This window comes from Aquarana catesbeiana, linkage group LG05 (genome assembly GCF_042186555.1).
Source record: "Aquarana catesbeiana isolate 2022-GZ linkage group LG05, ASM4218655v1, whole genome shotgun sequence".
In the NCBI taxonomy this organism is placed as follows: Eukaryota; Metazoa; Chordata; class Amphibia; order Anura; family Ranidae; genus Aquarana; species Aquarana catesbeiana.
In genome coordinates this window covers 577409820-577425258 of record NC_133328.1, presented here as the reverse complement: position 1 = coordinate 577425258, position 15439 = coordinate 577409820, and the positions used below count along the sequence as shown (strand labels likewise).

The following is a 15439-nucleotide window of genomic DNA, read 5'->3' as shown; positions in this document are numbered from 1 at the left end:
GTTTGTCTGTGAGAGCAGTGGGCTGACTCTCCTATGAGCTAACAGCACAGAGTTATTTAATTCTTGCTGCAGCAGTTACCTGGTTAAAAGGGCATATTTATTTTGGGGTTCAGTTGGGCTTTAAACTTGTAATTTAAAGGGAATACTGTATATTTCAGCAACAAGCTGAGGTATTTTCAGTCCTCTTATATTTCATAGAAGCACCAAAAGTGAAACTTCCCTCTCAGCAATGTATTATGCCAATTCCCCTTTTCATAAGGCTAGAACAAGCAAGTCACATTCTTACAGCTGAATATAATATAGACTTGTTTATTCTATAATAATAAGAATGCACTGTGGGAGCGTGAAAACATTATCTGTGTTATACAGGCTGTAGCAGTTGGTGTCTGATAGGTAATTTGATGGGGATATAGTTCTCCAAGAGATGAAAGATAACACCATGTGCTTGCAACTGTGCAAAACTGAGATATTAATTTTGGGTAAAACTGGCTTTCAAGGTGGCCATTCAATCAGGTCTTGCAAGATGTGTTCTTTCCTGTTATCCATATACTTACTCTAGTAAAGTAAAGTGTTCACAATTCCTCCTCTCGGCTTGTTAATGAATTACTGTAACATGTTTTGTCAAAAGATAATTACATTCACTCCAAAGAAAAGGAAATAATCAAATGTTGATTCCCCAGATTTTTTTACCACCACATTTACCTATACAAACATATGCTCACTAAACTTATACATCATCAAACAACTGCTAGCAAAGTTTAAAATGGTGTCACATGCTGCAAATATCTGGACTACTTTAGAAGAAATCCTTGTGCAATCAAGAAAATATTTTCAAAGGTGAATATTTGAAAAACTTGAACTTGCCTGATACTTTGCTTCCTGTTTGAATGCTAAGACATCCCTCAAGATCTGAAAAAGATGCCAGAATGCAGGGACTGTTTGGGTGTGGCACTGTCTCGAAGGAAAAATACACTTGCGTAGTTTGTAAAGTGATCTTCTGGAAGAAAGATGCAAATCTCCACATTCCTTCTTCGGGTGATGGATACGACTTTGAGGTTTCTTGGGTCAGAGTACCAGGATCCTTTCTACAGGCTAATGCCAATTTAAAAGTCTCATCGCTTGGCATGAGTTCATCAGATGTCAATGAGGTCTCAGGCTGAGGGCATGTCCCAGTCTTCATGATCTTTTCCAGAAAATGGTTCACCTGGTCCAACTTGACAAAACTAAAATTCACTTTTAGCGGTCTTGATACATCAACCTTGACATCAACTGTTGAGATAAGACAAACACAATTCATTTTATTAGTGGTATATGCAATCTTAGTAATATAATTTCTGCTTTGATCTGTTTTAATGGACATTCTGTTCAACAGAGTGCAAACTTTGTTATGCAGTATTTTTTCTGCATCAAATAAAGGGTATGATTTGGAAGAGTGTTGAACCAAAGCAAAAGATGACAAGATGAAGAGTTAATTGTCATTGTTATACAGTATATTACCTTTTTTTTTTCCAAAACAAAGTGGTGTTTTATTAGAAGAGTAGGTTGTATACAGTGCATATTCAGACAGCGGTACATTAACAGTTTGATCGATATACACTTAATGTCAATATACAGGAAGGAGTAGCAGGTGAGATATGTGAGCACAATATGTGGTATTAAGTGAAACAGTATGTTGTACAGCAAATCTATATTACATATTCACTATCCATTATGTCTAGTGGTGTTCATCAATTTGCATATTTTGGGTATTTCATTCAGATATTGCATTACAAGTCGAGGCATTACCTATCCAGGTGTCCCAAATTTTACCATATTTTGCAGGGCAACCCCTATGAACATATATTTCTTTCTTATACGGTAAGACATTATTTATAGCCGAGATCCATTCTTGAAGTGTCGGAGATACGGGTTGTAGCCATTTCCTGGCTATCAATAGTCTGGCCGTGAAGAGTGTTTCTTGGAGAAAGATCTTATGAAACTTATCTGAGTCAGGATCTGGGAATATTCCCAGCAGACATTGTTTGGGGCATAGTGTGAGAGGGGAACCCATTTCATCGTGAATGAATTTCACTATTTGGGACCAATAATCCTGTATTGCTGGACACAACCAGAGAAGATGGAAAAACGTGCTAGAGGGGCTGTCACACCTGGGACATTGCGGGTTCTGGTTGGGTTTATATTTAGCCAGACGGAGGGGAGTCATGTATGTCCTGTGCATAATATAAAGTTGTGTAAGGCGGTCTGATAACTTTGTGGAGACTTTTTTGCAAGTATCCAAGGCATCTTCCCATTCATCATCCTCCAACCCACCTACATCTTCAGACCAGGGGATTTTTAGCCTATATGCAATGCGCACCGCTGTAGGTCGTAGCAAAGAATTATAAAATCCTGAAATCAGTTTACGATGGTCTGAGTCAAGCATAATATAGAGTACATCTAGCTGTTCCAGCTCTGGGGGGCTATCGCTGAATTGCGCTCTTAGGGCATGTCGGAGTTGCAGGTAACGGAAATGCATATTGTTAGGGAGGTTGAATTCCTCCTTAAGTTGTTGGAATGATTTTAGTATATTGTCAACATAAACATCTGACAAAAACCCCACTCCATGGTCCAACCACAGTTCGTGACCTGGCACCTCCAGCAGTTCCCTTAAGCTCGGATTATTCCATAGAGGGGTATGAGAGTGTATAGCCGGTGTTTTGAGTTTTCGTTGTACCACTTCCCATATTCTGCAATGGTGATATAGTAACCCTTTCTTATTATCTATTTTACTGGTGCCTCGGAATAGAATCTGGAAGGGGTGTGTGAATCTATGTCCCAAGGGGGAGTTCATTAAGGATAAATATTGTTCCTTATCGTGCTTGTCTAAATGGAAGAAATGGGATAGTTGTGCCGCTAAATAGTACAAGTTAAAGTCAGGTAATGCCAGTCCTCCCAACTCCGAGGGATTTTTCAGAGTTTGCCAGGACAATTTGTGGCGACCCGATCCCCAGACAAAGGAGTTAAGAATGGTCTCGATGGATTTAAATATCCTTAGCGGAATATACTGCGGGGTGTGCCATAGGACGTATAGGAATTTGGGAAGGAGTACCATCTTAATTAGATTCACCCGACCCATCACCCCAAGTGGCAGTTTGGCCCAATTTTGCGTTTTCGATTTCAAGATAGTTATTAAGGGTTCTATGTTAAGGCGAATAAAGTCTTCCCGGGGAGCGGGTCACCACAATTCCCAGATATGTCATGGCACTGACCCTGACGAGTGGGGAGCTGGCCTGTAGTTCAGTGGGGGCACTTATGTCTAATGGGAGGATTTGGGATTTATCCCAATTTATTTTTAAGCCCGAGTATCTACCAAATTTTTTAATCACTTCCAAAGCCACCTGTAGGGAGGGGCCAGCGTCCGACAGGTATAGTAACATGTCGTCCGCGTATAGACTAACTTTTTCCAGTATATTTCCTCTGCTCAATCCCTGAATACCAGGATGAGTCCTAAGGGACGAGGCAAGGGGTTCCACCGCGAGTGCGTATAGTAGGGGGGAAAGTGGGCATCCCTGCCTCGTGCCCCTGGATAGAGGGAAAAAATTGGAGGTTTTACCATTGACCAAGACCCTGGCGCGTGGGTTCTGGTATAACAGTTTGATCCATTTAATGAACCTGGGCCCAAAACCAAATTTGGCAAGGCATTCCCAAAGGTATGTCCACTCAACAGAGTCGAACGTCTTTGCGGCGTCTAAGGACACCATGACTCTGGAGCCTAGGGAGTCATGATTGGCCTGGATATTCATGTGAAGCCTGCGTAGGTTATATGCCGTATTCTTAGCTGGCATGAACCCAGTTTGATCTGGGTGGATCAATGTGTGGATAACGTTATTCAGGCGGAGCGCCAGGGTCTTGGCCAAAATTTTGATGTCCAATTGAAGAAGAGAGATTGGGCGGTAGGATTCTGGGACAGTATATTACCTTTAATAAAAATGATAATCAAAAAAAGCTCTGTCTTACCCTTAACTAATTTTTATAGGTAAAAAATAAAACGCAATGCTGTAGGCTTAAAGTAAAATTAAAGTCTTATTTTTTTTGCTTAAAAATAACAAACATGTTATAGTTACCTGCTCTGTGCAGTGGTTTTGCACAGAGCAGCCCAGATCCTCCTCTTCTAGGATCCTTCGCTGGCGTTCCTGGCCCCTCCCTCTTGCCAAGTGCCCCCAAAACAATAAGCTTGCTATGGGGGCACCCGAGCCGAGCCACTGCTGTGTGTGTGTCCATTCAGACACAAAAAGACATGGCTTGACCCTGCCCCCTCTCTCTCCTCAATGGCACACTGACTTTGATTGACAGCGGTGGGTGCCAATTGTGCCTACTGCTGTTTCAGCCAATGAGGGAGAGTCCCAGAGAGCTGAGGCTCTTGTGCAACATCGCTGTATTGAGATGATGCTCAGGTAAGTATTAGGGGGGGCTGCTGCACACAGAAGGTTTTTTTTATCTTCATGTATACCTTTAGAACCACTTTAATGATTTGAAGGGATGTGCTATGTAGACTTTAAAGCTTACCATCTGAGGCCTCATTGCGTCTGTTAAGCTACTTTCATACTGAGGTGTTTTTCAGGTGCTAAAGGGCTAAAAATAGCGCCTGTAAAGCGCCTGAAAAATGCCTCCTCTGCCACCCCAGTGTGAACGCCTGAGCGCTTCGGCAGCGGCGATTTTAACCCTTTTTGGGTCACTAGCAGGGATCAAAAGCGCCCTGCTAGCGGTCAAAAAGTGCCGCTAAAACGACGGCAAAGCGCCGCTAAAAATAGCGGCACTTTACCGCCGACGCCCCCAAAAATAACAGCGCTTTACCGCCGACGCCCCAGGCCCCAGTGTAAAAGTGCCCTAAATGGGAAACCCCGTGTCTACATGACCTGCGTGGTTTGTGTGGTTGATCCTAATCATAAATAATTTTAGATTAAATAAAATTTTAAATGTTATATTTATCAAAATCCATGACCTGGTTGGGTTTGGTAGTTTCAATTACACCTCAAAACAAATGAAAGGAAAAGATCGCAAAAGCAGATGAAGTAAAGAAAAGACATAAGAAATAAGAAATGTTAGCAGAAAATGTTCCCTGGAGTAGTAAAGTCACTTAGTGTTACAAAACTAACTTTTCCAGACTTTGTAATTACTCAAAAAATACATTTCACCTTTCACACTTGGCAAAGACTCATCAATCAGAAAAAGGTCTACACGCCAGATGGGATTAGACAACAATACAGAGCAGGTTAGGGGTTCCTAAGAATCTTAATGTAAATGGTGAAATAATGAAGAAGAAATCAAGTCAGTTCTAGACTGTACAAATCCAACCAGTTACTCAGATATCTGATACAGCTATGACCCTTCAAATGTGTGGTAAGGGATAAAAAAAAAAAAAAAAAAAAAAAGATGTACATCTCAAGTGAGGTCATTATGGTAAATGTAGCATAGATTATTGAAAGTATGTTGGATAATGCTGAAGCAAAATAAGCTGTTGGATATACTACCATTCAAATAAGCAAAAACCTTGCTTTAGGCAGCTACAATAGCTGCTTGCTGCCAGTAGTTCTAATGAAGGGCTCTGCCTCCAGTCCTTGGTTCTGTCAGTGTTCCCCAAAGCTAAATGATCGTTTAATCCTGAAAGCCAATATACCAATTCTCCGAGGCAAGAATTATTTCTCTAGGGAGTTTCAACTGTGCCAACTAACACTTCTGAACTCTGCCTGACCTTTTATATATTGTCTAAACAACCATCCAAATCACTGCTTGATATAAGACATTTTTAGCTACTGAACTGCAGATATGACTTTCTGCCAATAGCTCTTGTTCTATCCATTTTGCTTACACTCCTATTGACAGTCTTGCAGAGGATGATAGGAATTCAATATGAAAGATTAAAAACAATTACTCACAGAACAGCTTTAAATAGTTTCCGAACTTATTCCATTCAATTCACTGATTTTTATATAGCTAAAGACACTTTTATTAGGTCAGAGGAACTAGGCCTATGTTTACAGAAGGTCACTAATGATTTTCTCCAGAGAGTAAAGGTGATCGTAGTTATATTAATGCACTTGCAACAAAACCGTGTACTGTCTGTGATATTTTTTTATTTTCACTAGCAATCACATTTTCAGGACAAGCTTTTGAGGTATGCCATCTTCTTCTAAGGTCCAAGAAGTACTCCCTGCACTGAAATCCCAAAGAGTATTATCAGCTCTGCCCAGTTCACCTCTGTGGACTACAGAAAACTATTCGCCATGTTATGGAGATGAGACACATCTACTAGCTCAGAGGAATGTGGCCTATGTTTACAAAAGGTCATTCATGATGTTCTCCTGAGAGTAAAGGTGATTGTAGCCATATTTTTACTAACAGACATATCTGACTGGATGCCACGCCACTTCCTCAAACTCAATCTATCCGAAACCAAACTCATAATATTTCCGCCCTTCCCCTGACTTCTCTGTCAAGATCAATGGCACAACTATCAGTCCTTCCCCCACATGCCAGGGTGCTAGGGGTAACCCTGGACTCAGAACTGTCCTTTCAGGCCCACATCTAATCCCTGTCCAAATAATGCCGCCTCAACCTCTGCAACATCTCCAGAATAAGCCACTTTTTAACCATTGACACCACTAAACTTCTAATTCACTCCCTGGTTATCGCTCGCCTCGACTACTGCAACTCCCTCCTCATTGGCTTACCTTTACATAGGCTATCCCCCCTTCAGTCCATCATAAATGTTGCTGCCAGACTCATCCACCATACCAACCATTCAGTGTCCTCCACCCCTCTCTGCCAATCCTTCCACTGGCTCGCCAAACAAATAAAATTCAAAGTAATCACAACAACTTACAAAGCCATCCACAAATCTGCCCCCAGCTACATCTCTACCATAGTCTCAATATATTAATCAAACCATTCTCTTCGGTCCTCCCAAGACCTCCTGCTCTCTAGCTCCCATGTCATCTCCTCCCATGCTTGCCTCCAGGACTTCTCCCGAGCTTCTCCCATCCTTAGGAACTTCCTACCCCAATCTTTCTGTATATCTCCTACTCTATCCATCTTTAGATGATCCCTGAAAACCCTTCTCTTTAAAGAAGCCTATCCTGCTTCTAACTATTACGCTGTGTTTTTACTTTCGCCATCAGCTCATCCCCCACAGCTATTACCTTTTGTATCACTTGACCCTCCCCTTTTAGATTGTAAACTCTAAAGAGCAGGGCTCTCTGATTTCTCTTGTATCAAATTGTAATGTAACTGTAATGTCTGCCTTCATCTTGTAAAGCACTGCGTAAACTGTTGGCGCTATACAAATCCTGTGTTATAATAATAATAATATTAGTGCACTTGCAATAAAAAAGTTGTGTACTGTCTGTGATATTTCTTTATTTGCACTAACAATTACATTTTCAGGACAAGCTTCTGAGGTATACAACCTTCTTTTAAGGTCCAAGAAGTACTGCCTGCACTAATATGGCTACAAGCTGCAATAACAGTTAGAGCAAATGAAAAGTATTATGGAACGTTCTCAACTGTGTGTTTGAGATGAAACAATCTCTGTTCACCAGATCTGGGGACTTCCCTTAAGGACTCCTGACTACAGAATGGGGTGTATTTAGTAAAGATGGAGCATGCAAAATCAGGCTTACTTCTGCATAGAAACCAATCAGCTTCCAGGTTTTTTTTTTGCCAAAGCTTAATTGAAGCTGAGGTTAGAAGCTGATTGGCTTCTATATAGAAGTGAGCCTGATTTTGCACTCTCCAGCTTTAGAAATAAACCCGTGAGAAAGTTATAAACATCCAGTTTAGATTTAATACTAAACAGTAACTAAATAAAAATAAAATAAACACTAAACAGGGACTCAGAAAAGTATGTCATACTTTTCTAAGGGCTCATGTACACTGCATTAAAAAAAAAAAAAGCTGCTTTTACAGGCATTTGAGCTTTTATTTCAGCTTGAAGAAGATTGTGCATTTTTGTGCTCTTGTGCACGTTTTTATTGAGCTTCTTCAAGCTCCTTTGAGCATAAACATTTTTTTTTTCACAAACCCTCCTAGATAGTATTTTCTTGACCACTGTATAAACAAAACAAAAAGTTGGAACAAACATTTTTCTGTGTTTTGAACCTCTTTTGAGCTCTTTGGGGCACTAGCTCCTCTCAAAAAGGAGTATGGTGTTTTTTTTTTTATATTAGAAATGAAAATGGTATAAATAATGTTTTGCCTATAGCGGAATATTTAGGTAAAAAAACACCACTGAACCTTACCTCTTTAATAACATTTACAAAGCTAGCACACTACATGAAAAATAAAAATGCAAAAGTGCATTATGCATTACTTACCTAATCCTTATTGCTCCTGCTAAAAACATCATTGTAGCCCATTCCACAGTGTCCTCAGTAAAAGTCCCAGTCTATTCTACGGGGAGTAGTGATTTCCTGTTCTGGGGACTGGGGACTGTACTTGGCTCATTATAACTTTGGGGACTGATCCCATCACCACTCCTGTGTATGTCTTCTGAAGCTGATTAATTTGAGAGGGCCCAGCAGTGAAAGCTTTGACACTGCCAATAGTAACAGGCAGTGACATGGGCACCTGGAAGAAGGACCCACTGAATAGGAAAAGAAGAAGAGAAAGGCTCAATGGAGGAGGATCACTTAAGTTAAGTGAAAAGGGAATTTTGTTAGGGATTTTTTTTAATCCAGTTATCAGTGAGAAAAGGATTGAAAGGAAGGTTAGGAAGGAGGGCTGAGAAAGGGAGAGTTCAAGGTAATCCTGGAGTTGGGCTTTAACTTGATATGAACAAATGAAATAAATCAAGGGTTTTTTAAATGTAAGCCTTCAAAACATACATTAGACTAGGTGTACATTTTAAACTGCGATATTGCAGTTTTCTCCTGGTACTGAAACCTCTTCCTAAATATTCCCCATCATATTTAACATAAGTAGAATCCTCTGTAACCAAAGTTAGTAAAGGCTTGTGTTGATTGCCTTTGAGCTTGTGTTGATGGCAACTGGTTGAGACTCTTTTAGACCTTTTGAACACTGAAGCTTGAAAAAGCTCAGTATAGCATTTTTTTACTGCCCCAAAATGCAGCCCAGTGTTCACAATGTGCCTGTACACACAGGCATGTAAACAAGTGCTGCGTATTCTTGAATAACAAAGAAAAAAATAAAAATCTGTGTGCACGGTAAATTTTGCGACAGTAATAAATATTAATGAATTTTACCCAGGAATGTACTGTATGCGTAAATGCACAAATATGTGCAAAACAAATGCCTGAAAATACGTTCAAAAAAGCAGATGCTCAAAAATCAGTACCATGTGCAAGAGACCTTAAAGAGGAACTACGCTGCATCTGAGCACCACAAACCTAAAAAGCTATTTAAGTAATTTTTAATATTAAAAGCAGACTCCCCCATTCATCCATGTCTCCATGCTTTATTTTGCTGCAATATCACTTTAAAAAACAACTCCAACCATTTCTGGCCGTGGCTATATTGAGTAAGGGCAGATGATTCATGCAGCATTTACTTCTTGGAGTCCAACTGACCTTAGCTCAGGCATACAAGCAGGAGGGTGTGAGAAAACCCTCCTCCCCCGGAAGACTCCTGGGTTGTATGACATCATTTGTCTAAGTTTAGAAATCAGAAAGTAACTGAAGAAATGTAAATAAAAAAGTTTAAAACAACTAAATATGATATACTTTCCTATCTATTTACTAATGCTAGCAGCATAGGGATTGAGATTGCCAATGTTGATTGAGAGAGTAAAGTTCTACTAAAAAATCATTCAGAATTTAAAGTGATACTAAAGTCTCTTTTTTTTTTTCTTTAAAAATAACAAACATGTTATACTTACCAGACTGTGAAATGGTTTTGCACAGAGCAGCCCGGATCCTCCTTTTCTCGGGTCCCTCCCTCCTGTCGTGTGCCCCCACAGCATACAGCTTGCTATGGGGGCACCCAAGGCGAGCCACAGCTCTGTGTGTCCATTCAGAAACAGAGCCGCGGCTCAGGCCCTGCCCCCTCTCTCTCCTGATTAGCTAACTGACCTTGATTGACAGCAGCGGGAGCCAATTGCGCCTCTGCTGTGTCTCAGCCAATTAGGAGGGAGAGTCTCGAACAGCCGAGGCACCCGTGCACATCGCTGGATAGAGATGGGGCTCAGGTAAGTATTAGGGGGGCTGAGGGGGGAAGCTGCACACGTTTTTTTTATATCATAATGCAGACAATACATTAAGATAAAAACACCTTCTGCCTTTACAACCACTTTAAAGATAAATGCCTTTGACCTACAGCTGGCCTTCTCCTGCCCTGTTTTAAAGTTGATGTAATCCCTCTCATATACAGGTACCTAGTGAAGTGACTATCCTCAGATGATACACAAAGATGAAACAAATCCTCCCAAATAATTTTTAACTTGTTTATCTGCAGTATTCTCTTTTCTATATCCCTTCAAAGGGCAGAATTTAAATAAAATCCTTCTGCATCTGTCAGTAGCACAGAGGAGGATGCGGGGAGCTGCAGTTAGAGCTTTTGTACACTGTGTGAGAGCTGATTGTGGAAAGGGACACATCCCCTTCACAAACGGCACAGGAATGAAGGAATGATGCAGAGCTGTGACTAGACAAGCTGTGTGGTGAGCTCTTCTCCCCTGCCACCATTTTATCTCTGGTATCAGAAGTGACACATGCTGATAACAGAGGAACGAGGCACCAGAGAGAAATGACACTCAGAGCTTTGGAAAGAGACAAATAAACACTATAGATACACTGTATGTGCTTTGTTCAGATTTCATGACTGAGGTTTACAACCACTTTACGCAGGTTTTGCATTCATATAGACTTGTTAGGAACACAAAACCCACTTAAAGTGTACAAAAGCCCATCAACAGAGGTCCTTAAGAACAGGTTATTTTGTGTTTCATTTTTATTTCTGCAAGCACTTGAACAAAAAAAAAAAAAAGTAAAGCTGACCATATAGTTTATATTCTGTTCATACAATCTCTTTGAGATTTACCTAAATTAGTAATGTGATTCCTTAGGTAAACAATCCATTTTTATTCAATCAGGTAAGGCCCTTGCACTAAAACATTGCTAGCAGTTTTAACCACTTCAGCCGGAAGATTTGGCTGCTCAATGACCAGGCCATTTTTTGTGATACGGCACTGAGTCACTTTAACTGACAATTGCGTGGTCCTGCGATGTTGTACCCAAACAAAATTGCCCTTTTTTTCCTACAAATAGAGCTTTCTTTTGGTGGTGTTTGATAATCTCTGCAGTTTTTATTTTTTGTGCTATAAACAAGAAAAGACCGACAATTTTGAAAAACAAAACACAATATTTTATACTTTTTGCTATAATCAATATCCCCATTTTAAAAAAAAAAAAAGCAAATTTTTTCCTCAGTTTAGGCTGATATATATTCTTCTACATATTTTTGGTAATAAAAAAAAATCACAATAAGTGTATATTGATTGGTTTGCACAAAACGTATAGCATCTACAAAATAGGGGAAAGATTTATGGCATTTTTATTGTTTTTTTTTTTTTTTTTTTACTAGTAATGGCAGTGATCAGTGATTTTTATCGGGACTGCGACATTATGGCGGACAGATCGGACACTTTTGACACATTTTTGGGACCATTGACATTTATACAGTGCTAAAAAAATGCACTGATTACTGTGTAAATGTCACTGGCAGGGAAGGGGTTAACACTAGGGGGCGAGCAAGGGGTTAACTGTGTTCCCTAGGGAGTGATTCTAACTGTGGGCGGAGGGAACTGACTGGGTGAGGAGAGTGATCATTGTTCATACTTAGTATAAACAACAGATCGCTCTCCTCACCCCTGACAGCACGGAGATCTGTCTGTTTACATTGATAGATCTCCGTTCTGTCTCTGTGTGGAGCGAACCCGGGCACGCACATCGGCACACGCTCCACCTAGTGGTCAAAAGGTGAACCGATGTACAGCTACATCGGGTCGCCCAGGGGAGCCAACCTGCCACAGTACAACTGCGGCGGCTGGTCGAGAAGGGGTTAAGGAAACTGTTATGTGTATGGTTAGCATAATCGTTATGCAGCCCCAACACTTAAACCCCCTACTGAACTCTACAACCTAACGCAATCCCTAACATAAAACCTTAACTTCCCCATAACTGTTAAATTAAAAATAATTGTTTAGCCATTTTTTTATTTTTTGAAAGAATGGGGAGCGAACCCCCTGTTTGTGCTGCTACCTATTATAAATAAAAAAGAAGATATTTTAATTTCTGTCTGTGTTGCTGTGGCCGATTTTCCCTCACTTCCTTTCTGCCTAAATTGTTGTCACCATGACAGTGAGTGAAAGGAAGCCTCTTCTAATAGAGTCCTCTTCTAATATACTCTAACCGTTAAAGTGTTTGTTAACCCCCCCAAAAAAACAGCTCCTGTTGCCTTAAAGCATGTTATTTAGCACAGTGCTTGTGCTGTGTCATTTGGCCCCCTGTAACTCCTGTAATACCTGTCTGATCCTGCCTGTACGCTGACTCTGATATATCAGGGCTGCTGAGCCCTGACAAGGTATGTGCCTCCATCAGCCGCAGCCTGCTATCTGTCTCCTGTGTCCTCTCCTCCATCCTCTTCCCCCCTCCCCTCTCTGACTGTCTGCTAGCCCCCGCTCCCTCCTCACTGGATGACTGACAGCAGCCTGAGCCATGGGCTCCTGTTGCTGTATCTGAGCCAATGAGGAGCGAGAGAGGCCCACCCTCCATGCAGACCTGCCGTGCATCCCACCCTCTGCCCTATTGTGAGTTTAAGAGCAGGAGCAGCGGGGGAAGGCAGGTGAGTACACACAGGACCTCCACCCAGGCTAAGTGGTGTGGCCACAGTCTGTCAGGACCGTCACTCTGTGACACATTCTGTGTACAGAATTTTCAGAAAATTACACAGCTGCAGATTGAAAAGGAAAGGTCATTTTTAATAACATTCAATTACAATATGACTTGTGTCGCAATTGTATACACTATATTATTTTTTTTCTTTATTCACTATTTTTTTTTCTCCACAAAAGTGCAGTTACCCTTTAAGCACATTTGACTTACTGTGCCAAATGTACAGTATTCATTACACTATATTAGAAACTGCTGAAACTGATCAGATTTTATGGCCTATAGTTTCAGGATTTACAACGAATCCTGTGAAAAACAAACATCCATTGAGTAGGAGTTCTGTGGGTAAAAACATCTTCTTAAAAAACAGACGGCAAAGGAGATTGCTCGTTTTTAAATTGATAGTCCAAAACTGCTTTAAATATGAAATGTGGAGTGCAGAAGAGCATTAATAAATGCAAATAACATCAAATTTTGACGAGGATAGACTACAGCCTTGCCATGGTTCATTGCATGATAGCAGCAGGCACTGCCAAATGTGAAAGCTTGAATATTGGACAAATATTGCCTCTTTTAACAAATATCAACTTCTACTGTTACAAGCATATGGTAATGTTTGAAAAAAAATACACATCCCATACCATTATATCCTTACCAATAGCCTACATTGTTAAGATAAGATGGCCTGAATCCATAATATGCTGTGTGTGCCACATTCTAAGATTTGGCCTATTAATATCAAATTCTTCTTTCAATGCAACAGCATACCTAAGTATTGTTCCTGAGCATGTGCACCCCTTTATGGTCACAATCCACCCTAGATTCTTTCAGCATGATAATGTCTTACTCTACGTATCATCAGAATCTGGCTCTTCTAACATAGCAGTAAATAAATGACTCAAAATGACTCAACAAATCCTGCACAGGCCCCCAGATCTCTGCCAACTGAACGCTTCTAAGATGAGGTGGAACTGGGAGCTGTCAGTATGAATGCATAGCCAACAAATCCGATGGAGCTGGAAGCCAGTATAGACCAAAATACCCAAGGAACATTTTCAGTTCCATCTTAAATCTATTCTATAAACAATTCAGGCAGCTTGTAAATTAAAGGGTATCTTACCAGTGTTAGGCAGATGTACCAAGTGGCCACTGAGTATATTTATGTAATTGATTTTGTAGTCCACTGCACTATAGAGTTGGAGGTGTCAGAATGACAGTTTTACACAAAGCGAATAAAGGACAGGAAGACTTTAGCGCTTTAGAAAATATTGTTCACCATACTGGTTTAAAAACATTTGTGATGATAATGGCCTAAAGTGGGGCTTTTTTACAGACCACACAATGGATTTCCCCAATATGTCTCCATACCCCCTTCTCTAGGTTATTAAAACCTTCAATATCACCTTGCATGTGATGTGACAGAGTGAGACCCTGTCACTGTGAAAATGGAAGAGAATGTGACACAGGATTCGCATTACAGGATAATCACTTCTGACGGGAGAAAGCGGTGTTTTTGGCGTTCTCTGGATTCCTTAGTTCTGGATTGGAACATTCAATCCTGTGTCTGGATTTTACCAGGTGCCTGCAGCAGCATGTCTAAGAACCCAGCTGTGCAGGGTCATTATATACTTAAACCTGAGGATAGGTCAGAGCTTCCAGTTTGGAGACAGCAGATCTCATCCACGGGCCAGAGGAGCCCCAGCCAGGAGGTCCCATCCAGGGGTCAGAGGTTCCCCAGTCAGGAGCCAAGAGGTCTCATCCAGGGGTCAGAGGTTCCCCAGTCAGGAGCCAAGAGGTCTCATCCAGGGGTCAGAGGTTCCCCAGTCAGGAGCCAAGAGGTCTCATAGAGGGGTCAGAGGTTCCCCAGTCAGGAGCCTAGAGACAGGAAATCTCACTCAGGCGCCAGAGGTGCCCCAGCCAGCAGGTCTCATTCCAGGAGTTGGCTCCTATCGGGGTGTCAGGAGAACCCGTCTAGAAGCCAGGATTGGACTGTGCAGCAGGGCGCTACAAATAAAGGCTTAGAGAGCCAAGTGAACCAGTAAAACTGGATAACACAGTCAGAGGGACTGGTAAGAAGAGCAGCGGTGCTGCCAACCAGGAAGCCAAGGGAGCTCGGTATTTTTGTTTTTTACATACATAGTTAGTAAGGTTGAATAAAGACACCAGTCCATCCAGTTCAACCTGAGTGAGTGCGGGTGCGTGTCTACAATCATCCCTATTTTTATTTAAGGTATCCATATAGCGCCGCCAATTCACGCAGCACTCCGCACATACATCGTACACCCACATCGGTCCCTACCCTCAAGGAGCCCACAATCCAAGGTCCCCAACTCACATTCATATACTAGGGCCAGTTTTGAACAGAAGCCAATTAACCTATCAGCATGTCTTTGGAGTGTGGGAGGAAACCTGGAGTACCCGGAGGAAACCCACGCAGGCACAGGGAGAACATGCAAACTCCAGGCAGGTAGTGTCGTGGTTGGGATTTGAACCAGCGACCCTTTTTACTGGTAGGCGAGAGTGCTACCCACTACACCACTGTGCTGCCCTCTGCACCA

The 15439-nt window shown here is 41.4% G+C and overlaps 1 protein-coding gene across 1 annotated transcript in view; it reads right to left on the bottom strand.

The window, feature by feature from the left end:
* The window catches only part of VPS13B (vacuolar protein sorting 13 homolog B), a 1301055-nt gene that overhangs the window by 289543 nt on the left and 996073 nt on the right, over nt 1–15439 (bottom strand). The window contains exon 26 of the mRNA XM_073632833.1: nt 865–1269. Coding sequence (XP_073488934.1) covers nt 865–1269 — 405 coding nt within the window. The remainder of the gene's footprint in view (nt 1–864; nt 1270–15439) is intronic.